Here is a 24981-nt window from a genome sequence, read left to right on the forward strand (position 1 = left end):
AGCCCTGCCCGTCCCCCGCCATTTCGCACCGGGACGGGAAGGGACGGGACGCGACGCCAGGCGGAGAGGGAAGGGAAAGGAGAGAAAAGGAAGGGACGCGACGCGACCCGGGCACGGTGGGTGCCGGGAGCTCCCGTGGCACGGCCAGCCAGGTACCGCCTATCCCCACCCCGCCGAGCCGGGGCGACCCTCTTCCTTCCTTCTCTCCTTCCCCGCTTTCCCTTCGAGGTGGGAAGTGCACCCGGCGCCCCTTTTCTCCCCCATCGCCGTTCCCCCTCCCGTCCCCCTTTCCCTCTCCTATCCCGCACCCCCGTTGCTCCCGCCGGCATCCCCCTGAGCCGCATTCCCGGTCCTTCCCGGCGGGAGGGGACAGGTGGCCAACGCCCTGCGGGACCCGGCGCTCGCCCGAGACATCCCCCATCCCTCCCTGAGCCCTCATGGATTTATTTCCCCCCCACACCTTTTCTCCCAGATCCTTAAACCCGGAAAGTTGGGGCGGCGCGGGCGCGGCGCTGGCAGGGGCAGAGGGAGCCGGGGCGGGGCGGGCGATGCCCCGGAGCCGCGGGGGTCCCGCAGGCACGGCTCGCCCGGCAATTAAAAATTAATAAAACCCACCCTAAACTGTGTAGAGGAAGCCGTGCTCGCCCTGTCTCCTGTCCGGGCACTGGAGGCGCGTTCCCGGCTGTGAGCCCCATCCCGAGGGGAGCTGGGACGCTCCGGGAAACCCGGACGGGCTCTGCGAGGCACCGGGAGGAAGCAGCGAGGAACTAAATCCCTGCACGGATTAATTCCTTGCACGAAATACTCTTTTGGCCTTTACCGGAATTCAGTGCTTTTTAAATTTATTTAGTGTATTTAAAAAAATATATTTTTTAAAACTTATTTCGTGTTCTTTAAATCTTTGTGTGACCGCTGCCTGTCGGCCGAGTGCCCGCTCCATATTCCCTGTGTGTGTAATATTTGAGGAGCAGCATTCCCTCATCCCTTTTTGTCTTGTCTTGCAGGGAGGGAGCTGCTTCCCGGTAATAGTAGAGGATCCTGACGCTGAATGAGAAGGCACCGGCAGCATCCTCGTTAGTGGGAGCCCAGCTCTGCTTAATGTTGGTTTCTTTGTCATCAGGTCTGCTAAAAAATGACAGAGTATAAACTTGTGGTGGTTGGAGCTGGTGGTGTAGGCAAGAGCGCCTTGACAATACAGCTAATCCAGAATCACTTTGTGGATGAATATGACCCCACAATAGAGGTAAACACTTTCATCTCATACTTTTCGTGAGGGGAGATTATCAGTTAATAATGGTTCTTGTTTGCTTTTGGACACTTACCACAAGGACAGGGCTTTATAGTAGAAAGAGCTCAGAGATAGATAATGGTCTGCATTGGAGACAGAATTGCTGTCTTCTTGATCTGGCTGTGGAACAACAGCTGCAGTAAAAAATTACCAGTTTTGATCAGTTAAAAGCGTGGTGTTAATTGCCATGTATCCTCGGGCATTTTGGATGCTTGTGTTTAGGATCTCTATGACAAAGTATTTGCAAACTCCCTTGAAAACGCTTGGTGAAACTCTTCATAGCTTTGTTCAACCTCTTAGATGGGACATTTTTCCTTTGATAAGAAGGAATTAAGAAGGTAAATTAGTGGTTGTGAAACGTGTGTGCCAGTCTTTCTCAGCTCCTATCACTGGGATCTGTTTCACGCAGGGAGAAATGTGTCTTAGAATGTTACAGTGAATGAAGCAAAAATTGGAGCCTGTTTTGTTTTATTTTTTCTCTGTTTAGACACACCAGTGTGTGTTTTCCTATCTAGAGAAAATGTTACAGCATATCTTCTGGAATGGGTTCTTTGAAATACATGGCTCAGTACCTCAAAGTTTGAAATTGTATTTAAGCTTTAAAAGTTGTGCTGTTTTAAAGGTTTATAATGAGCAGGCAAGCTCTGCTTTTTAAATACAAGAAAAATACCAGTGTTGTCTGCAATCTCCTGTGGATCGTTGCATTTAACAACCTCCGACTCTATAAAAGGAGAAATGACACCATAACTTACCCCAGGTTTTTTTTATGTTCCCAGCACTGAAGCTCTGCATCTCATGACTTCATTTATATGTTTATCCAGCAAGGCACTTCCAGGCTCACTTGAAGGAATCACAGGGGTTTAAATCTGGGCTTAAAATGGAGACTTGGGAAGTGTGTAGGTAGTGATTTTCAGGGAGACACAAGCAAGAGGAGCCAGTGCCCCGAGGTGGCACAAATTTAGTGAGGGCCTGAGCCCAAACATAGATGTGTTGACTTGAGGTTGTTTCATGTGCCTGTGTGTCTTCTTGTCTGTCTCTTGCATGGCTGGATAATGTCTTGCTTGCAGCAATTTTGATTAGACTTGTACAGAAAACTGTTTGACTTACAGCAGCAGAGCAGCTCTTTCAATTATTAAGATATGAAGTCTTACAATGACAACCCCAAACATTCTCTAAAATCACACAAAACTTGCTGAGAGGAACAAGCCAAATGGGATTTTACTTTTTGCTGCGAAAGGATCTTTGGAGGCTGTTGGTCTTTGATGCTTGTTCATAATTACCTGAGTTTCTCTTAGGTTAGAGGTGTGTTTAAGCACTGCAGAAAGTGCTGTGCAGGTTCCATCTTATAAGCTGTCATTGTGTAAACAGTTTAGGAACAGAGAAACTTAAATGCCAGTATTCCTGGAGCACTTGAGGGATTTTGCTATTCAACCAGCTGAGTGATCTGAAGGCCATTAAACACATTTTTAATATAAAATAATAAATTGGAAATACAGTTCCTTATAGAATGAACCTGAAAATCCCAGAGCTGTGTATTTAATTCATGGAATCATAGAATGGTTTGGGTTGGAGGGGACCTTAAAGATCATCTTGTTCCCATGAACAAGGACACCTTCCACTAGACCAGTGTGCTCCAGGTGCATCTGGCCTCAGCCGTTTCCAGGGATGGGGCAGCCACAAATGCAGTGCTGTGGTCCAGAATCCATGTGTTCTTCTTTACGAATGACACCAAATTAACTGGTTATTAAGCAACCCAATAGATTTTGCCAGCGTTCACAGCGTGTCACATGCAGCAGCATTTATTTCTGCTCCTTTAACAAGTTCTTGTCTACTAGATCCCGTTCTTATCTTGTAAATTCTGAGACCTCGGGGATGGAAACTGTATCTTCCTCCTCCTGGTAACTGGCCTTGTGTGTGCTCACATGTGGGTAAGAAATAATTCAGTGCCAACACGGCAGGCTGTGATTTGGAGTGGCAAACAAAAATAAAAATTCGGTTTAAATGCTCCAGGTCATGCTTGGGCAGAATCCCACTCGGTTGAGGAGGGTTGGTGATGGTGCTTTCTGTTAGGTGCAGTTGTGATGCTGATCAAAAAACAATAGCTATGGAGCGGGTTTTAGGCAGTATGAGGAGATAAGGCTAAAATTGCCCTGACTGTTAAATAATTAGGATAGTTCAGTAGTGTCACTACTGTTGTTTGCAACTTACTACTGTTTCTTTCATTGCCATATAGCAAAATACTCCTTTTCCCTGCAGATAGTTAAGCTAAATAGTTTGGGGTAAGATAGAGAAGATAGTTTAATGTTTGTTGTCCATGATATATTTCATAACTACGCAGTTACTGAATAATTCTAAATATTTCCTGTGATTAACAGAATGAAACTCCACACTTGTAAAATTCTCATGTTGTGAAGACATGATATGGTGCAGCAGAGGAAAACCCCACTAATTACTTAATCACAGGTGCCTTTACAATGTTAATTTTGCTGCTGTTTTTTTGGTGGAATAAACCTAATGATTCAACAGATAACCTGGTTGGAAAATGTCAAATTTCAGGGCCTGCTTGAGTGTTTTATTACTTAAATCTGAGCACAGCAGATGGCAGGGCAGGGGGAGGACTGAAAATGAGTGTTTGGGTGGCTGCAGTTGCTCAGATATCCATGCTTTATGTGTGTTTCACAGTCCAGTGCTTTATTTGAAGGAGATGTCCGAGCAAGGATTTATAGCCAAGTAATTTTAAGTGTTTTATTTTAAATTAAATGGGCAGCAACCATTGTAAATTTGGCGTGAGCAGTTGGGGCAGTGCCCTCTACTGGCCGAGTCTGAGTAAATCTTACTTGTGCTCTCTTGAATTTCTTTCATTTTTTAGCTTTTTTACACTTTTAGGACATTTCAGCTCTAAATATGTGTCGTCTTTTAAATGTCCCAGAGAAAGAGCAGCTCTCATAGCTGCTTGTCAGAGGTTTTGAAATTGGATTAGCCAAATCCCTCGGCTGATGTAGGAATACTGATATTTAAGTCCGTGTTCTTAAATGACCTGTGCCCTCCTGAAACAAGCACCAATATTTAGTAATAGCTTAGTCTCATGAGCTGCGATATTTTAGCATTAAATCTCTGGTATAATGGAGTTTTGTGGAGTAATAATTACTTGCTTAGATGGGATTTATTAAGCACTGTAGTTTTTTTAGCTAAATTCCGTACGTAGTGTAAAGCTGAGATTTCAGATCACATTTTCTTATCAGTGCTTGTGAGCAGATGGAATTATTACTACTTTAACATAATTCTTGCTGTTTTTTATGATTTACAAAAGGCCAATAAAAGCAGGTTAAGTGATGAATGAAATTTTTGGTAGTTACATACTGTGTACTGGAGAAAAACTGGAATTTCACATATGAAGCTGGGTAGGAATCAGGAATTAATGTTCTAGTTTGCATTATTTCTAGTTTGCATTTTGTTTTTACTTAATAGCATCAAATGTGATTTAAGGTTTTATGTTTTGCAAGGGGGAGGGGAAAAAAGGCCAAAAATCAAAGTATTTATTTTTTCATTTGTCTGGAAATCATAAGCTTCAATTTTCTCTCCCACATCTTTCTTTTCCTTCTGCTTTAAATCCCCTCACTAGGTAGTCATAAGGATTTTCTCCCCAGAAGTGGCAAAGCAACTTAGCACCTCAAAATAGTAATTTTTGTATCTGTGCTGTGTTTTATGCTGGTGTGTCTTTGCTGCTACTGCTAACATGGTAGGCAGTTCTTAAAAGCAATTCTTTTCTCTTAAAAATAATTTTCTTTGATGAAAATTTCTTAAAGCTTTTGTTTAGAGATCAGTTGAGCTCTAAAAGGCCTTCCCTTTGAAGTCCTTAAGATGGAAAGGAATAATACAGGCTTTTCAAGAACTGCTTTTCATATTTTTGAACTAGCAGTCAAATTGCAAGAAGAGAAAATGCAAGCTTTGTAATATGTCTGGTATGATAAAAGTTCTGCTAGTACAGTAGTAAAGGTATCCCAGGACATGAGGGCTCTGCTCTTGAATAGCAGTGTTGGAATGAAGGTGAATCCTTAGGTTTGGGAATTTTTTGTCTTTTTTTTTTCCCTTTAAGCAGCAAGATAGAATATTAACTTTCTTTTAAAACACGTCAGAGCTTGTGTGTTTCTCAGCTATATCAATATTTGAACATGGTTTATACGTTTCTGAAGTAACTTACCTGTTTCTTACCTGAACATTGAATTTGCCCTTCTGTGAAATAAATAGTCCCAAAATCATGTTGGAGGCAAACTTTTATCTTTAAGGTAAACAGTAAGTATTGTGTTACCTGATATCGTGAGCCTTAATGACATTTAGCAGTAAATGTGAGATTACAGAGTTCGTTTAGTTTAAAATACTGTCTTTTTACAATTCTCTCCTGATTTTTTCTTAGCATGAGCAACAGGAAAGAATAGAGTCTTTTGTAAAATTACAAATGGATAGAGTAGGTGTACTGTGCCCAAAAATGAATAGAAAGGTTGTTCTGAATTCACCTTGCAGCTGGCTAGAATTGCAGTTTTAATTCTTTAATTCCCTTCCCAGTAGCTTAGTTTCACTCCTGTATAGTGTCAGAACAGCAGCAATATTGTGTTAATCTCTGGCTAAGGAAGCTGAAAGGTGATATCAGGAGCTTGTGTTCATACCTGTTATTTGTTACAAGAGCTGCTTACTGGGAATAATTCATGGTGCTGGTTGATGACACCTTTTCTAAACTCACTGCCATGGCTTTATTTCAAACACAGAGATGTTTATAGAAGTTATTGGGCATGTAATGCTCACCTTCTTACTGCTAAAAGCTGTGTACTCAGAGGCCTGGCACCAAAACAGGGATGTAATAAAATCTAGCTGGTGGGACTTTGTACAGATTTTAGCTACTTGAGTCAGTGACCTGAAAGCTTTGATTTGATAGCATTGAAATAATTTGTTCTGACATCTCTGTGAACCAGCCCATCAGGGTTTTAATATGGCTTTGTTGGTCTGTCCTGGCTGAAAAGCTTGAATTTCAAATATATCAGCTCAGCTTTGATAACTTAATAGAAGATACCATTATACACACCTGCTAAGGCATGCAAAACAGATTTCCTGCTCCAACTGAAGGCTTTGTATTCTTCACTTTCTTTTCATTGGCAAAGGTTTTTTTTGGAGTTGTCTTACTTGTGCATTCTTTCTGGATTATTATTTTGTACATTCTTGTAGCACAGAATGAGGGGAAAATTGTAGTTTAAAAAAGAAATTAGTAGACTGAGTAAATTTAAGCACAGTCAAACTTTTTCAGTCCTTCTTCTTGCTAGTAAATAATACGATTCTTTCCAGATTTAATGATGTTCAAAACCTTACCTGCTTGTGGTTAACCAAGGTTTATTTTTTATTTTCCTAGGATTCCTACAGGAAGCAAGTAGTAATTGATGGAGAAACCTGTCTCTTGGATATTCTTGATACAGCAGGTCAAGAAGAGTACAGTGCAATGAGGGACCAATATATGAGAACAGGGGAAGGCTTTCTGTGTGTGTTTGCCATAAACAATACAAAGTCTTTTGAAGATATTCACCATTATAGGTGTGTATGTGAAGAGATAATCCACCAGTTTTTGTATTAGGTGGGCAGGGGGCTTGTTCTTCCTCTGAATAATACAGTGGTCTCTCATGAAATAGGAAAAGTCTGAAAATTAACAATATTGCAATTTATTTGTGCATCTGCTATCTAGAATTTTGGGTAATCTGAAAATCTGCTTCGCTCATAAATGAGGTGTAAATTATTGACTTAGTATTCTGAGTCAAGACAAAGATAAATTCTGTCCATTCCATTGATAAAATTGTTTGCTAAGATGGAAAAACAGTAGCTGTTGTAATTGTACAGACAATAATGTCAATTGCTAGTTTGTTTGGGGCTGGAAGGGAAAATACCTGGAGAAGAATAACCTGTGTGAGCCCTGATGCCTGAGAAGGACAGACACAAAAAAACCAAAGCTCCAATATGACAGTAAATACCAACCTGTTATTATTTTTTTCATATTATCTTCTTTTAAATAATTAGTTAAGAATTACAACTCACGCTTTCTTTCTCAGCTACACTAATTTAGAAATAGCTTTGGTGATTACCACAGCAGATTATTTATAACTTAGTACCTTACTGTTACCCTGTATTCTCCCTGGGTATTCTATTAGAAGCCAATGCAATTCCCACCAAAGATCACTGAGTTCATCAGCATTAGCCTAAGGTTAGTTTCAAACATGTGTTAATCTGCGCACAGTTAGATGATGATAATAATAATATCACACATGTGTTTCCTGTTGGTTTAGAGGAGGAAGGGAAAAAGGCAAGAAAGATGTTGTTGTAGGGGGAAGAAGGAGCATAGAAGTTTTCATGAGGAATTTTTGTTTTTAATGAGAGTTGTAGATTTGCATAAGACCTTCACAGTTTCTTTCAAAGTGTTGGGTGTTGAGTGCTGGAATCTCTTCTGTGCAGTGACAGACCTGTGGGCGACCTTCCTTGAGGTCTCAAGCCTCAACTGGCTTGAGGCTGAACGATCATAAAGAGCTGGAAACAGTGTCTATATTAATTAAGGAGCATATTTGGGAAGGCAGAAGTTATGAAATCAATGATTTTTATTCAAGATTCTTCACAAGTACATCTAGCATCTTTCAAGATGCTTTCTAACTAGTGCTTGAAAGGACTCCTACCAAATTTCTCACTGTAGAGAGCCAGACTAGTGGTCTATTTTAAACCTCCTAAGTGCAGAATTTTTAATGCTGTCTTTAATTAAAGAACAAAATAAAATTATGACCTCCCCCAAAACAAAATCAAGACAGCAGACATAGAGCTTCTGGCAGTGTTTTGGCAAATGAATTGAGTATTATGAGTGTTGAATATAAGAGGTAAGTAGCAAGATTAATACCAGAGCTTCTTAAGCTTATTCTGGTATTAGCTGTTAAAAAGTTTAAAAAAAAAAAAAATAAATTAAAAACCCCAGTGTAATGACATTAATATCTATAGTAGTTTGTAAAATGTCAGGCTTTTGGTTGGTTGGTTTGTTTTTGTTTAGTAAGATGATAAACATGATGGTGACAGGATTGATCAATTTATTTTTTAGTGTCTTCCAATAGTGCACATACAGTAGATTAACATAAGGACTGATGTTCAATTCTGTTAATTTAATGTTATAACAGTTTTTAAATCTACCATATGAACTATTAATATGAATACTTATTAAACACAATCTTTTCTTTTTCTTTGTTTTTAGGGAACAAATAAAGAGAGTTAAAGACTCAGAAGATGTCCCAATGGTGCTAGTAGGAAACAAATGTGATTTGCCTTCCAGAACAGTAGACACAAAACAAGCTCAGGATTTAGCAAGAAGTTACGGAATTCCTTTCATTGAAACATCAGCAAAGACAAGACAGGTAAAGCTCAAAACTTCCCAGATGCAAAGGCAGAGCTCTCACCTGAATTACCATAATGTTAGTTATTCCAGGCATTGACATTTGTGTGGTCATATCAATGGATGCATTTCTGCAGATTTGAAATTCTTGGGGTGTTTCTTCTTTCTGTCAACTTGCTTCTAATTGGTAATTGTTTATTGATGAGTGAGTGATTGATTGGCTTCAAGTGGGCAGACTCGAAGTGAGACCTGGCCTGCTGTTGCTCTCCTGTGTCAGGTGGTTGCAGCATTCTTAACCTTATGAGAGGCTTTAGTAGAATAAAAGCACTTCTGCTTAGAGGTGAAATGCTTTTTATTCCCTCAGCAAGAGGATTAAACAGACAAACAGTTAATTAGTTTATTCTGCTTTAAGTGTTTTCATTAATAACAAAGGAATAGCAAGGAAATAAATTTCCTTGAGGCATTGATTCTCTAATTAGGGGGACATGCTTGATACACCTAAGCAATTGACCTTCAGGCTATGTGTGAAATTCCTGAATTACTTGTTTGTGTAAAATGGTACTTTTCCTAAGACTTCACAGCTCGCTGTTGGTTTGTTGTAGCTCACTGGTCCTTTCAGTGCCTCTCTTGGGCTGAGAGAGGACGCAGGTGTCAGAGTGGCACATCTGAGCTTTCAGGAGAAGAGAAACTCTGGATAGAGGTGGAACTGGTTCAGTACTTCTGGAAGAAAGCAATCTTGAAAAATACTGTTTGGTGGTTTGTCTTTTAAGAGCTGAGATTGTACTGTCAGTACAAATTAGATCAGGCCTGAGTGGCTCCTACTCTACATAATCAGAAGTGTTATGTGCAGGAGTTCAGAAGGTAAATAAGGGCAGAATGCTGCAGTTTGAGTAACTGCTCAGAATTTCTGTAGAGATTCAGCTACATCACTTGGCAGAATTTCCTCATAGTTTGTAAGGTGTTTGTGGATCTGAGAAGAGAATATTTTATTAGTGCAAATTTGTTCCACCCACCCACCCACCCTAAGTTTTGACAAGTTGAAACTTGGGCTAATTAGTAAAACTTCACAAAACGGTGCTAACTTCTGGCAACAAAGAAAGTCTCTGATAGGTAGGATTTAAAAAACCAAAGCAGAATTGCCAAATTTGAATGACTGACAATAAATTAGGCCACACGACTGTGCTGAAGAAGGGGACATACAAATGGACTGAATAATGACAGTGGCTTTGGAAGGTGCTGTATTAGTGGCTGTCATGGAGATAGGAGGGTGAAAAAATAACTCTGAAATTATATTTAAAGTTTGAAACAACAGAAGTGCTGCACCAACATCTAGGTTTTACTTTGTTTGGTCTGTCTTATACAGCAACAGGTTTTGCTGGGGAAATACTCTTTTGCATAGCCACTTCTGTTAAAAGGGGTATTTTAAAATAAAGATGCCCAATAGACTCTTTAGAGCCTGTTGGATTTGAAAAGTTGGCACCACTAGTGATGGCTGCTGATTCTTTCCCAGTGCAGAGCATGCTGTGCTATGAAATTCCTTCATAGGATCCCATGTAAATAAAATATTTTTGGGAAGATAAAAAGGCATTGGAGAAGGAACTGCAATTTAATTATAGCAGGAGGATCTAAATTTTGGTGTATGTGCTTGTATATACATGTGTGTATGTGCATGGAATGATTTTTCAGTCACTCTTGCATATTTATAAATATGTATATATATATACACACACACACCTTCCTCAAAATTAATTTTAAATTAGGGGATTCAGACTGTTTTGTGACCTGCATATGGCCCATGGGCTATAGTTTTATTCTCTTTTTGTTTAAAAGTCAATATATAAATAAAACTCTGGTCCTCTCTGTCCTCATGGAGAACTTCCAAATATGAACAGGTGCAGCTGGTGGTCTTCTAGAGCCCGTGGGAAGTCTTCCATGAATCTTTTGAAGTAGGAACCTTCTTTTCCATTCCTGTCCTCATCTTCCACCACATGGAAATACCATCACTAATGCCCTGCTGAAAGGCACCATTTTCCTGCCTCTGCCCTTTCCTGTGCACAGTTCTGCTGGAGCTCAGAGGGAATCAGAAATGTTTCTGTAGAAGGAAACTATGAAGGTGGAAATGGGAGGGAGTTGACGGAATAGACTTTTTTGATTGCTAAGACACTTTTTTTAAAAGGATGGCACTGCATGCTCGTGCAGGTTGATATCTCAGCTCAACTAAGTCTTTAAGATTTTCAAACCTTCTCAGGCAAGGACAGAAAATAGAAGAATATTGAAATGAAGTACAGAAATAAGTTGTTGCAGAGGTTAGCGTGTTAGGGTTCTGACTGGAATAAAGATGCAAACTTCAAGTCACAGCAAGAAGATTGTGTTTTAAGCCTAATCCCTCTGTGAATTTTCAAACAAAATACTGAATTCATCAGTGAAACCTCGCCTCAGAGGGCCCTACAACTTGATTATAAATCTACAGATTATTAATATTTTCAATTAGACCACTGACTGAAATCAGTACAATGTAATTTATGAAAAATTGTGATAGTCCTGTTTCTGAATGTAAGCAAGTGGCAGTACTGGTGGTTTTGTAAGGCCGTGAGCATTTACTCATCCTTTCACAGTCCTTATGGAGAAGGGGATGAATGGCTTAGATTTATTTTGATTGCTGATTTTGCTTTTCTCTGTTTGACATAAGCTTTATATTCAGGTTCTTCCCTGTCTACATGAGCATGTAGTTCCCAATATTATCTATTATTGATAATCTCAGTGAGAGATGAGCGACAAACTTGATTTATCCCCACCAAAGCTGCACCCACCATTCTTTATTGGGCTTCCCCTTGCCTGGGAGTTAGACAGGGAAATGCTGTAAGGCCAAACAACCCCAATGTGGTTTGACTGTTGGGCTTTGTTTCCCTTGGAACATTTCAGCTTTCTTGCTGGATTCACAGGAAAAGCAGATGAATGACAATTATTGGAAGCATAGTAAAGTGTTTCCCAGAGCTTGAGGTCTCATTATTTAGAATATGCTTAAACACACTTTTGAAGTGTGTAATGAAGAAGTTGACCTAAATCACCAGAACGCTGTTAAAAAAGCATTTTAGTTATTTCAGCTGTCTGATACACATTGGGTTAGGCCCCAGCCTTGTGATCAAACTAAGTTGAGAACCTGTGCCTGATCTGGTGAAGTAACTGTGGCAATATTTACAGAAATTCATTTCTACATTTCTTAAAATTCATGGCTAACTGTTTGCTTGAACCATTTTTAGGGGTTTGTCATATCTGTTTCATGACACTGTATTACTCCAAGCCATTTTTAATCCAGTTCTTCTGTACAGATTTTATCTTAAAGCATTGTTTTCAATGAGTTTTAACTTGGTCAGACTTTTTACACAGGGGGTTGAGTTTTTTCATGTACCTTGTCTGTTGTAAGGTAGAACATTTCTGGAAAAGCTTAGTCCTCCCCCAGGGACAAAGCTCCAAGGGAAGAAAGTTTTGGTTGCTTTTAGATCAGCTGTGATCAAGTGTTTAAGGATGGGCACAAAACAGTTTTGGGTTGTCAGGGCTAATTTTCATTAGGTTCCTTTAGGCAATACAGAAATGGAACCTATGAAAATTCCTGTTTGGGTCTGTGTTTGAAGCAGCCTTTCTTTGCACATGGTCATATTTTAAATGGAGGGTTTGGCTGTCATTCTGGAGGCAAAAGCATCTCGAAAACATTGCCTCAAGGTCCTGGGTTCCTCAGGCTGTTTAGAAGTTTTGAAGGTTTTAATAACTGCCAGAGGCTATTTTTGCTTCCAGCTCTGACAGCTAGAAGAACTGGTTAGTCCCACTTTATATATATGGTCATTGCTTATTGAAGGAAAAAAATACTAGAGTGTCTTGAATTAAGTATTAAAATGACTTAAGTTTGTAGGATTGGCATCTGGCTCTTTAAAATGTCACCTTGTGCTAATGATAAAAGCAAATATGTGTCTGTACAGATTTTCTTTCAGAATAATCTCTTTCAGCAGTGTTCAGAAGTCTATTCTTGGTGGTGGCAGTAATAGCGATTTCTTTTCTCACTCTGTATCTCTCCATCTCTGCATTGCTAAAGCAAATTACAGCTCCTACTGGTGATGGGAAAGTTGGCAATAAATGTTGACTCAACTATTGTTACCTAATTTTTCATGTGAAAGCTCCATAATCAAATTACATCTTTCTGCTGCAAAACAGTAGATTTGCAAAAATGTTGATCCTTGTACAGCCTGTGCTTTGGCACATAGCAGCTGATCAATGTTTGCTGTTTCCACTTCAGAAAGAAACTTTCATTCCTTCCAGAAAAACATGGAAGTATGAGCTTTACTTGGATTTTGCCTGTTTTAGTGGCTTTCCTTACATTTTGCAACCTGTGAGACCTGGAATGTAAGACTTGTCCATACTTGACTGCATCCTAAGAGGGCACGCTATGTCTATACAGGGAAATACAGTCCAAGAAATAAATCTATTTCATTTAATCTTCAAATTGAAGAGGCTGTAGTTCAGAAGAACCCTCAGATAAACAATGTGTTAAAAGTAAATGTTCCATGTGATAACCTGTGACACAGGTCATGCAAAATGACCCGGTAATTGTGGCAGTAAATGCTGGCTGGATTTTCAGTTACTCAGTGCATAATACGAAAATGGAGAGAGAATTTATGGAAAATCTGCAAAATGTAAGCCCAGACTGCCCATTGGTAGTAATAAAGTTTTGGGGCTTAAGCAGTTGTGCTGCTTACCACAATCATCAGTGTGTCCTGGCTTTATTTCCAAATGATGAGTTTGTTATTAAATTAACAGCCCTGTTGATCTGATTGAGGAGACAAGTACTGAGATTGATAGTAAGGCACAGGAGAGATTTGCTCTCCCCTTCAAAAGCTGCAGTGGAACATTTTTCATCTTGTTCTAATAAGAACATCCTCAGAGATTGATATAAATAATGAAATTTATTCACAGGTACACTAATTTTGAACTATTATAACTTAGAGCTGGTGCTGTTTCTCTTTATATTGTGTTTGGTTAAAGATGTTTTCAGTCTCCATACATCTATTTTTTATTTTTTTTTTAATGCTTGTGGTGTCATATCCAAGTGGCCTAAATGCAGAGCTGCAGAAAAGTAAGGTGTGGGACTGGAGAAGTAAAACATGTAGCTCTGTGTCATCCCTAGAACCCATGAGGAACATTTCTGCAGCAGATAAAAATCTGAGCATCAGAACTTCACAGATTGTTTGCGTTTAGTTGTTGTTATGGGACCCTCGTGGTTGCTGAGTCTGGCCCAGAGGAACAGATCAGGTGTGTCTTGTTGATGTAACAAAGGTCTTAAAGATTACAGTACTGAACATATGCTGCCATGGCTCAGATACCACTTTTCCTAAATTAAATAACACAGCGCTTGTTTCACAAAGTTAGTAGCTTTAAAAACAACACTGCCCCAAATTTAGGATTCTTAGAAAATTCTATTTCTTTATAACCACTTATGAAATCACCTGGACAAACTTTTTTAATACTTTGTTAGCTTGATCCATGGATTTTTGCAAAGTTCCCCTTTTTACCTAAAGAAGAGGCTTGCTTTTCTTTGTCTAAATAGTAACATGTTCTCAATTTTCCTCAAAACTGCAAGTGGGTGCTTTAACTATGTGTGTTCATAAGTAGCCCCTAGTTCACAATCTGTTAAGGTTTTGTGCCTCCTGCCCACATGAACATGCCCACAGAAATGTGGGAATAGTTCAGTAACACAAGCAGTATTATTTTCAGCAATGGAAGAAAATAAGTCTTACTCTTTTTTTGGCCCAGCGTTACTATGCACAGAAGAAAAGCAGGGCTTGAAGTGTAGATATTCACAATAATTGGTAATCAATAAATGTTGAATTAAGCTTGAATTAAGTATTTATCAAGCAGCAGATGAGCAATCCCAGCATTTTAAATACATAAACCCATATGCTTTTCTCAAGTAAAGCTCATAATTTCAGTGGTTTTGTTGTGATTTATTCCCCTTCCACGGGTGTCCCAGCTTGTCTCAGTCATTAACAAAGTGATTTTTAAGGAGTTGTGTTTTACAATGCAGAGAGTGGAGGATGCTTTTTATACATTGGTGCGAGAGATCCGACAGTACAGAGTGAAAAAAATCAGCAAAGAAGAAAAGACTCCAGGGTGCGTGAAAATTAAAAAATGCCTTGTAATGTAACAGGGTAAGTTTGTAATGTACCAGGGTAAGGGTTGCGAATCACTTGACAAAATAAAACTGATTGAGGGTATCTTGCCAATCAGACGTTTTGTGGCTAATCAATGACACAATTTCAGATATAAAACCAATCACATTTCAGTGTCCTGAATATGGATTTGCTTTGTTTCGTGGGGTTTTGATAAATGGATTAACAAAAAGTCTTTGCTGCCTGTTGAATTCTCCAGCTGGAAAATGGAGGGACCATTCTGAGTGGGAAGAAGTTAGGAGGAAGAAGTTTTATTAGGAATATATTGCAGATGCTGTTGAAATGAATATTGGCTGAAGCTTCAGGCTGATGAACTGGGAGGAAAAGATTATAGCACTTGAAAATCCTCCTCAGATTCAGAAATAGGAGGTTCCTAATCCAGCAAAACAGTATTTAACTGGTGTACAGGATTTTTTAATTCTCAGGCCCTTCCTTATGCCATGCTATTTTTTCCTTGTTCTTCCCCAGCTTAAAAAATGTAACCTTACAATTTCCAGGATTTTTTGTGCAATTATAATGCCGTGAGTGATCCAGATTTGGACAAAATAAGGTTTTACCTTTTTTTGAGAACCTTTACAAGAGGTGGGGGTTGAGCAACAGTGAAGGAACACTGGAGGAGAGAGGGGGCTAAGCCAAAACCAACAAGAACGCAAGAAAAAAACCCCAATACCCAAATTCTCACAAAATCTTTTTTTTTAATCTATATATTGAGCTGTTAGAAAAAGGGGCGGAGGTGAGGACAGAAGAAACTGGTATGGAGGAAGTGCATGTCTCAATCACTTCCAGGGTTTTTTGAACAAACTATTGGAGCAGCTCCTTGCAGATATTCCTATCCCATTAATTTTCTACCTTCTACTGCACCATTCCACAGAGTAAGTTGTTACTCCTTATATACTTGTCCAACTGGAGGATGACCTGGAATTTCCCATTTTGTAAAAGAAAAACTTCATTTTTCAAGGTGTGTGTTTGTACTTCAGAATATGTGGCAGAGAAGTAGTAGAATTTGGCTCGTGTCCTCCAGAGACTGTCACACTGTGGGAATATTCTTCTCAGTGAGGGAGTTTTGTTCTCTTTCTGGGGAAGAAATTTTGATTCATATCAGTTCATACTAGATCTGCTCAGGCTTGTTAGTCTCAGCTTTTAAGTGATGAATGACTGTTCAGAGGTAATTACTTAGTTGTTGGTTTTTTTTCCTAAAGAAAATGATGGAGTCCACTTTCCTGGAGATGTTCAGGAAATGATTGTATATCACTTAATGTCGTGGCCTAGTTGACAAGTTGCTGATCAGTTAGAGGTTGGTCTTGGTGCTCTTGGAGGTCTTTTCTGACCTTAATTATATGATTCAATTACTTTGTGGTACTCTTTGCATCACAGGTTTCCTTTGCAAGAAACTGGAAGTTTCAGTTATGGAGCTCCCTAGTCTTGCATCCAAATATTACTAAAATTGATGCCATCAAAACACCTTGTGTTATCCTTCCCTGCCTATCAGAAACAACAGAAGCTGGGCAAGATGACTTTTGAGGAGAGCATTAGAAATTAAATTGCTTAAGCCCTGTAGCCTTCTGGAAACCAACTTTTTAGATACTTGATGCGTTACTGTTATAACCATACCACCGAGTAGAATTATTTTTTTTTATACTGGGACTTTAAAGATCCTGAGATCTGTCTGCTTTCCCTTCCTGTTGGGAGAATGAGAATAGGATGGGAGGAATTGTGGTTTTCAGTGGAAGGATTTTTGCAGATTGCAGAGTCCTTGTTTATGTCTCAGTGAACACATGTTTTCTTTCTACCAGCTTCCTACTTTCTGATGATGATGTCCAAGAGAAGTATTTTTGGGGGGTTTTGCATTTTTTTTTCCAATCAGGGAAATCTTTTGTCAGCAGTGGATATTGTTGACTTCTGGATGTTTGTTGTGTTTTCTTTTTTTCCCTGCACCCTGTTTAGAAAATAGTGTTGGATCTAAGGCTCTAGAACTTCAGGAGTCTGCTTAGAAAAGGAATCATTTGCCTTTATTCCCGAGTGAATTCTACATGGTATTGATATGCTTTTCCAGCAATTTTGTATTTAGAGAGTTAAGCTGGAGGAAGCACACTCCAAAATTATTATGGCACAGCTGTAGTTCAGTAGTGATTTGAGTGAAATGAGAAGTCTGATATTTAACCCAGCGTGGTTTGTTTTTACTTTCCAGTCAGTAAAAAAATGTATTATTTCAGTCTGATGTGTAGTAGGTGATTAAGGAGAGCAGCACCTCATGGTGTGAACCTTACAGCTGGGATTTTAGACTTCAGAAATATTCATTGTAACACAGACTGCAATCATAGTATTCCACGAATAATCAAGTTGGACTGTTCAGAGTGTTTTTCTCCCTCTTGGAATATTGTTTATCTTCTTGCTGCCTGTGGGATGCCTTAAGTTATATTAATCTTCCACAAGGAAACTGAAAACTTTGACTACCCAAACTGCCTTGAACTGCTGATGCTTTCCAAGAGTTTCATTCCTTTGGCTGTTATTCAGTAAAGCAGAAAGGACAGAACATCTTTTGCTCAGCTAGCAGGGAGAAATCTCTGAAACTCCATGTGAAATCCTCAAAATAACTATTTTTTTTTTTTTTCAGCATCAGATTTTTAAAATAAAAAGCATGCTACATGCAGACGTCTAGATTATATAATCTGGGTTGAGCTGGGTTAATAGGGAAAAGTTTGAGTTAGAAAAGTTCTAGATTTGAATTTAAAAATGCCTAAGTTCTTGATTAAACTGCAATTTAATGGTTTCCTTCCATAGTACTGCTACAAATAACTTCTGTTCCTCACAGCTGACACATGTGTATGTATATATGCATTATATATTAAAAAAATACAAGAAAGAACTACAAATTAGAAATTTTGTAAGGGTTATTTTTGGGACTGGGATTTTAAGGAATTCCAAATTCCTTATGAATTTGGTGTTTGTTATTGCCAGCCAGGTTCATTGGTCAGTCTCATGTATGCTTGTGGTGGTGCAGCCACATCTCCAGACTTTTCTGCAGGCATGGGACCATGTGGGGCTCCAAAAGCAAACTTGTAGCCAGGAGCAGGCTGTTCCTGTGGGATCAGTTCTGTTGTTTCTGCTCCCTCTGCCCTTTGGAAGAACAAGGGCCAGGAGCAAGGCCTGTCAGTGCTCTTTTAGTGAGGCTCCAGGGTTTAGTTCTGAGTCTGCACAGGGAATTGTGAGTTTCTAATCTAAGCCTGAATTTAAAGCTCTCATTCAGTACCTCTTAACTTCCCCAAAGGCTTGCACACAATAAGTGCATTGTCAGAGGGAGGAAGGTCAGCTGCCTGCAGTCCCTTCCTACTGAAAGAGCTGACTGGAAAGGTTGGCAGTCTTTGATCTCACAGCATTGATGCCTTTAGGGACCTTCTGGAGACAGAGTATCCACTACTTACATTTAAAATTTAATGGGCAGGCTGAAAAGTGAAAGACCTCCCTTTACCTTGTGTTCTCCACTTCTGACTCACAGTTGGTCTAAGCACAGTTTTGTACGTCATGTTCTGTTAATGACCTGAATTGAAGATGAATTGTGGCAGGAGCAAACATAATCAATAATTAGTGAGGCTTGGTCTACAAAGGTGTAAATGCAAGGATGAAAGCCAGGTCAGTTCTGTAACCTGATCTAGTGAGAGGTGTCCCTGCCCACAGCAAGGGCTTGGAATGAGATGATCTTTAAGATCCCTTCCAACCCAAACTATTCTATGATTCTATGTTGCAGCATGTGCTGTATTTAAAAGATACTCATCTTACTAGGTAGAAAAAAAATTCAGCCTTGATTGGGAAGTTGTGTGTTTAAAGGATCATGATTATTGTGTCTGGGTATTACTTTGTACAAGTTATTTTCTCTGCACTTATTTTAAAACAAGTTTAATGAGGGAGGATTTCTTGTTTGAAGACTTAAATTGCAGTTTTTAGGTGTGTCTGATTTGAAGGCACGAACTGAAAGCCAGTTCTGAAAGGTGGTTCTATAAGGCAGTGTGAACAGTCTTGGGCAGAGGTTGTTCTTACATGGTTCTTGTGTTTGAAGTGTGAAACTGTTGTTTTGTCTGTTGTGATTGATTCTTAGTGCTGTCCTCCTCCTTCTTAATACTGAGACCTGCAGTGGAATCATGAACTGTTGTTCTATAACATTCTCCTATTTGAACATTTCCGCATATTATGTCTATGTGCATTAATGCTGAAGCTGTAAACAAAATACACTAGTTCTCTCCAAAGTAATATGAGGTATTTTTAATTTTCCAAAAACTAATGAGTGACCTGACCTTTTGCAGAAGTAAGGCTATTTTCCCACTAGGCATCCATTTTACATTGGCCAATAATGCCTCAAAATGTAGAACAAGTTGTTTGCAAGGTCTTGTAATATGCAAAAGTGTGCTATTAATATTGAGAGATACACTGCCAAGGACTTTGAACATCAGTTGTGTGTAAATCTTTTATGAACTTGAAGGTTTTAAATAAATTTAGCTTATACTGAGTGCTGCTTTTTAAGTGAAGCTATTTCACACTTCCCTGTTGTTTGGACTTTTCATATTAAGTTTCATCACCACTTGGAGTTTGGCTGAACCAGTAACAAATTAGGTGATTTTTGGCTTTTTATTTTTTCAGAGTTCACTTTCAGTTCTTTACTGAAGTAGGCATAGAGGAGGAAATGCAGTGTTATTTTGTTTTTGGCAGCTTGAAGGCAAACTCATATGGCTGAATTTCTAGATCCAGTTCTATAGTGATGCATTTGGCTGCTGTAATACAGGAATATTTCTCATCTATCTAAAAGATATAAAGAGTAAGGCAGGAAAGAATCAAGAAAATTTTTATCCTAAAGCTTCTATAACTGTCTGTACTCAAATTATTAGATGTAAAGGCAGACTGACAACAAGAGTATTTTAGTGGGATTGGAGGCAACATGAGAGCAAGGCCATAAATTGTTTCCCATAAGTAAGTTGTAACAAAGTACATTGTACAGTGTTGTACTTGATAGTGGTCCATATCGGGCTTTTGGATATGCTGGTCTCTAGATCAGAGTTTATTTTGGTCAGCTGTAATTACCTCTGAAAATAATGAGAAACTACTCAGTGTGAACAAACATCAGCTTTTGTGACTGTAGCTTAAGTCTTGGAGCCATGGAGATTTTAAGTGACTGTCAATCACCACAGAAAATGTGTTTCAAGTGTCCTTAACTTTGGAAGCTGAATAGAATGACGTCTCAAATAACTTGTCACTGGGACATGGGATTGATTTGATTGATTTGCATGTGTAAAGATTTATAAAACTGTGGTGTGATTATTGTACCAATGTGCCTGATAAATCATCAGAATACGTGGATAAAGCATGTCTGTGTCTTTGGTATTGAATTATTGGTACAAATATTAGAATTCATATTCCAAAGCTGTATATAGATTATTAAAGCATAAATAAAGATAGTTAATGCCTGACAACTTCCCTGTGAGGGTGCTGAGGCCATGGCACACGTTGCCCAGAGAAGCTGTGGCTGGTCCACATCCCTGGAAATGTCCTAGGCTATATGGGGCTTGGAGCTTGGAGCAAGCTGGAGTAGTGAAAGGTGTTGGGGTTGGAATGGAAGATCTTTAAGGTCCTTTCCAATCCAGGCCATTCTATGATTCTGTGATAATATATACTTATAACCCAATTGTGAGGTGCTATTATATAAATACACACTCTGTATGATACTTTCCTAGCTTGAGGTCGAGCAAGGTGTGCTCTTGGAGACTGAGGTGAGGGCAGGACACACTTCATTACCTTCCCTCCCACATCAGCAATGGAATTTCACCTGTGGGGCACCTGTGAGTAACCTGCAGGCTGCCCTAAGCCTCGTTTAGGAGCAGTTGAGGAGTAGGGCAGCAGGTGTCAGCTCCTGCTGGCACCAAAGCAGTTCCCTTAGGTGATTGTGTCAGTGCTGCTCAGAATTCCAGAGGGGAACAGGATTAGTCCTGCAGCCAGGATTCATTGTTCAAAGGACGCCAGGCAGGAAAATGTGTGGATGGAATCCCCCTCAGGTGGCCAGGGAAGGGACACAGGCTGTACCTCAGCAGGCCTGTGAGTCTGAACACAATCTTGTGTCTTTCTGTATCTTTTCAGGGTGTTGATGATGCCTTCTACACATTAGTTCGAGAAATCAGAAAACACAAAGAGAAGATGAGCAAAGACGGTAAAAAGAAGAAAAAGAAGACAAAGACAAAGTGTATAATTATGTAAATACAATTTATCCTTATTCTTAAGAAGTACTGAAGTAATTTTGTACATTACACTAAATTATTAGCATTTGTTTTAGCATTACTTTACTTTCTGCTTCATGATCCTGTTAGCTTTACCTGAATGCTTGTTTTAAATGACAGTGGAAACTTCATTCCTCTTAAAGTGCCAGTATTCTTTGACTGTTGGTTCTTGAACTAGCAATGCCTGTGAAAATAAAAAAAAAAAAACCCAACAAAAAAAACCAACAAAAACCCAAAACAAACAAAAAAATACCCACAGAAATCCCAAGAACTGTCTTAGGACTCTTTGGTGCATGCACAGTTGCTAACTTCCTATTTTTCTTACTGATTGTGAACTTCTGTTCTGTGTGCAAAGCAAACAAATGATGCTCTACACATTTTAACATCCCCTCAAAATTTTTGGGTTTATAAATTTGGTTGGGAAAAAGGACTAGTTAGCAAAAGAAGCTTTCATTTCAGCCTTTCCTTTATTTTAGACTGATTGCAATAGAGAGAGACCAGAAGCCTTTATAGTCTTCCTGTAGATTTTGCTTCTAGGCATCTAGTCTTGTAGCATTTCAGATCAACTTTAATGAATGTAAAAAGAAAACTTTCAAAAAAAAATTTCACTGCAATTTGTCACGGTCACTCCTTAAATACTCTATTTTTTCTATAAAAAATTAAAAAAAAAAAAAATTTTTAGAAAGACAACAATGCACACCTGGCAATGGAAAAAGTAAAAGTTCTAATTAGGTTGATTTGCTATTGTTAATGCATTGATTTAAGAGCTTCACTGACTTTTTGTGTCTGAAGAGCAAGGTGAAATCCTCCTGTGTCAAAGCTTTGAGTAGCTTTGTTCGGTAGAGTCAAGATTTCACCCTGAGTGTCCCTAGGAAATACTAGAATGCCTTAACAGAGAAATTGATTCAAATTCTTAGGTTAATTCATACATGGACCCAGAATTTACCATAAGAATTAAATCAGAATCAGTCCTAAATTACACAGTGGAGTAAAACCATTCTTTTTTTTTCCCCCCCAAGAGTGGCATTAAATACTTCCAGATGCCCATTTTGTGAAAAATAGGGGAGAAATTCTAAATTCTAGTAACATCAAATGAGTGAATGAAAGAGTTGAATTTAGCTGCTTCATGCAAATAATTTTGAAATCCACTATGCCATGGAAATGGTGTGGAATTTGCACAATCTGTCAGCATAGAACATGATTTCCAGAGTCAGTGTTGTTTGTGTGATGTCTGTGAAGTACTGATTCAGTGGTTGGTGAGTGGCATTCCAGTGTCTAGGCTGTCATGAAGCTGCACCAAGAGTTTAATGTTGTCTTTCTCTGTGATTGTCTTGTGATTTTTGTTCTTTTCTCCCACCACTTTTTTTTTTTAATTTTTTTTTTTTTTTATTATTCTGATTGGAATTAATGCAGGATTTTTGCAGGACCTTTCACTTTTTGGTACTGCAGTAGACCTAGTTATTCACTGAAGTATGAGCCAGTAGTTCCAGTGTTTCCAGTTCCTAGCGTCTCCCTGTAAATGTGGAGTTGTTTGTTTCAGGAGAGCTTTGGTTCCTGAAGGTGCACTTCTTCACAGGAGCTAACTCAGCTGCAAAGTGACACTGGAAGGTGTGACTGGTGTACCCAAAAAATAGATCACAAGACACTGAAGTAGGACAGTTCAGGACACTGGAAAACTTGGAACAGGGTGTAGTAGCATTGCCCTAACCTAAGGTATTCCATGGAAATTTTACACAGGTGTGTAAAAATTGCACTGTGTAACTTGGACCATTTCTGTGAGAAGTATTATTTTGCTTCTACAAAAAAAAAATCCCAGAATGACTGTTGTAGGTGGGGACCTACAAAGCTGACAGGGAACAGAGTATCTGGATTGCTCCATATTCTTTAATTTCATTGTGTCTGGGAGAAATCAGGCCTTTTCCTGCCTGTGCCCACCATTCCCACCCTTCACCAAAATCCAGACCCATCCACTCCTCTCAGCTTCAGTGTGAAATGTAGGTTATGAAATATTCTGAAGAACAGTAGCAGGAGAACCTAACTTTATACTGTAAGGACCAGTAAGGAGTAAGAACAGATTCTTAAAGTCACAAAATATTTCAGAGCTTCCAAGGTTAAAATGTGTCAGAGACAGTTATTTGCACATTTTATACACTCTTGATAATACATGAAGAACATAGCAAAAGTGGGTTGTAAGTCTTGAGGAAATGAAAGTAATCTTAAGGTTACTTTAATTTTGGTAACTGAGTCACACTGCATGTGAAATTAGGGCTGGTCTAAAATTCTGATATTAATTTAACGAAGAGCTGTTAGGAGAACTTGTAGCTGAAATGTCTTCATCAAAAGTGGATTTTGGTAGCTCTACTATAAAGCTATATAAGAACCAATGTTGGAGTTTTTCAGCAAAAGTGAGCTGTAGCTGCCAGTCTAATTAAACTAGTACAAAATCCATTTAGATTAGCCCTTATTTACTTGAAAAAAACCCCAACCCAACCCCATCCTTGCCACTGTCATGCAGTTTTGTCTTCCTGTTAAGATTTGGTGAAGCAGGTTGGATTGTAGCTTGCACAAGTTGCTCCATCATCACTGCCCTGTTTGAGATGCTTCCACAGAACATCCTTGGGTGCTGTGTGTCCTGAGAGCAGCTCCTGAGCCTGGGAGTCACTGCTCACGTCACCATGTCAAACTGCCATGTGTCAGGGAGTAACACCTTCTTACAGTAGCTTTATGTAACTCTGCTAAATACCTGGATCCTTGGTTTGCTCCAAAAGGAATTATTCTGACCAGTTTCTGTGCCCTGAAAGTTTTTGCTACGTTTTTGCTGTGTGGGCCTTGTTACAGTAACAGGATAATGGGTAAATACTGACACACACAATCTTCTGCTCTTGTCTAGACTATGAAGCAATACAATTATTACCTTCAAAGACCATCAAACTGTAAAACAAATCATTGTGTCTCAAGTTTACATAAAGCTACATAGATGGTAAATCTTTCCTAACATTTCTTTATTCCACTGTCTTGTGTTTTCATGTTGAAAATACTTCTGCTTTGACCTCTTGAGTGCCAACTTCTTACTAGAATGACTTCTTAATGTAATATGTTTACCTGGAATGTATTTTAACTATTTTTGTATAGTGTAAACTGAAACATGCACATTTTGTACATTGTGCTTTATTTGATGTGGAACATATGCAGTGTGATCCAGTTTTTCCATAATTTGGTTGTGTGACCTAGGAATGTTGGTCATGCCAGACATTAAGTTAAAAAAGGAAAAAAAAAAAAAAGACCACTGTTTGTTTTAAAATTTTTAATGTTTTTAGGAGTATGTGCTGTGAGGTGATCTGGAATTTGTCATTTTTTTGTCAAACTGTACTGCTCCTATTTATTGTAATGTAATAAAAAATAGTTATTGTGAATGTCTGTCCCAGCTTCCTTTTCTTGTGCAAGAATTTCAGGTAACAGGGCATCCCACAAATTCCATGTGCTTGGCAGTTGTTCTCCATTCTGTCTTGTACTTCTGCTGGTGCTGCCTGTCCCAGAGCTGCTGTCCTTGCCCCCCTTGGTGTCCCTGTCTCTGAGAGGGGTGGCTGCTCAGAGCAGGTGGAAGTGCAGAGAAGCTCAGTTGATGCTGAAGGAGTTTTTCACATCAGTGTGGTGGCAGAAACTGGAGCATGTGCGTTTCATCGCAAGGTACTGTAATCTGCCATCACTTTTTAAATTCTGTCCTAGAATTCTGTGAGGATGCTGCTGCATCCCCTGCTCCCTCCTCAGGCAGCTGTAATCTCAGAAATGCTCATTCAGCACCTGGGCTGAGGTTGTCTG

At 39.1% G+C, this 24981-nt stretch overlaps 2 protein-coding genes across 3 annotated transcripts in view; one reads left to right on the forward strand and one right to left on the reverse strand.

Moving 5' to 3' along the window:
- Positions 1–21154, forward strand: LOC131591523 (GTPase KRas). 2 transcript variants are annotated; one of them, XM_058862323.1, is made up of 5 exons: positions 1–152; positions 1005–1243; positions 6687–6865; positions 8550–8709; positions 21026–21154. In XM_058862323.1, the coding sequence occupies exons 2-5, from the start codon at positions 1133–1135 to the stop codon at positions 21140–21142; spliced, it is 567 nt and encodes a 188-aa protein (XP_058718306.1). In that variant the 5' UTR covers positions 1–152; positions 1005–1132; the 3' UTR covers positions 21143–21154. The 2 variants fall into 2 exon arrangements, with proteins under 2 accessions (XP_058718306.1, XP_058718307.1); XM_058862324.1 differs by having other exon boundaries at positions 3–152; positions 1121–1243.
- The window catches only part of LOC131591524 (electron transfer flavoprotein regulatory factor 1), a 7986-nt gene continuing 4134 nt past the window's right edge, over positions 21130–24981 (reverse strand). The window contains exon 4 of the mRNA XM_058862326.1: positions 21130–21346. The gene's annotated coding sequence lies outside the window, so the exon portion shown is untranslated. The remainder of the gene's footprint in view (positions 21347–24981) is intronic.

This window comes from Poecile atricapillus, chromosome W (genome assembly GCF_030490865.1).
Source record: "Poecile atricapillus isolate bPoeAtr1 chromosome W, bPoeAtr1.hap1, whole genome shotgun sequence".
Taxonomy (NCBI): Eukaryota; Metazoa; Chordata; class Aves; order Passeriformes; family Paridae; genus Poecile; species Poecile atricapillus.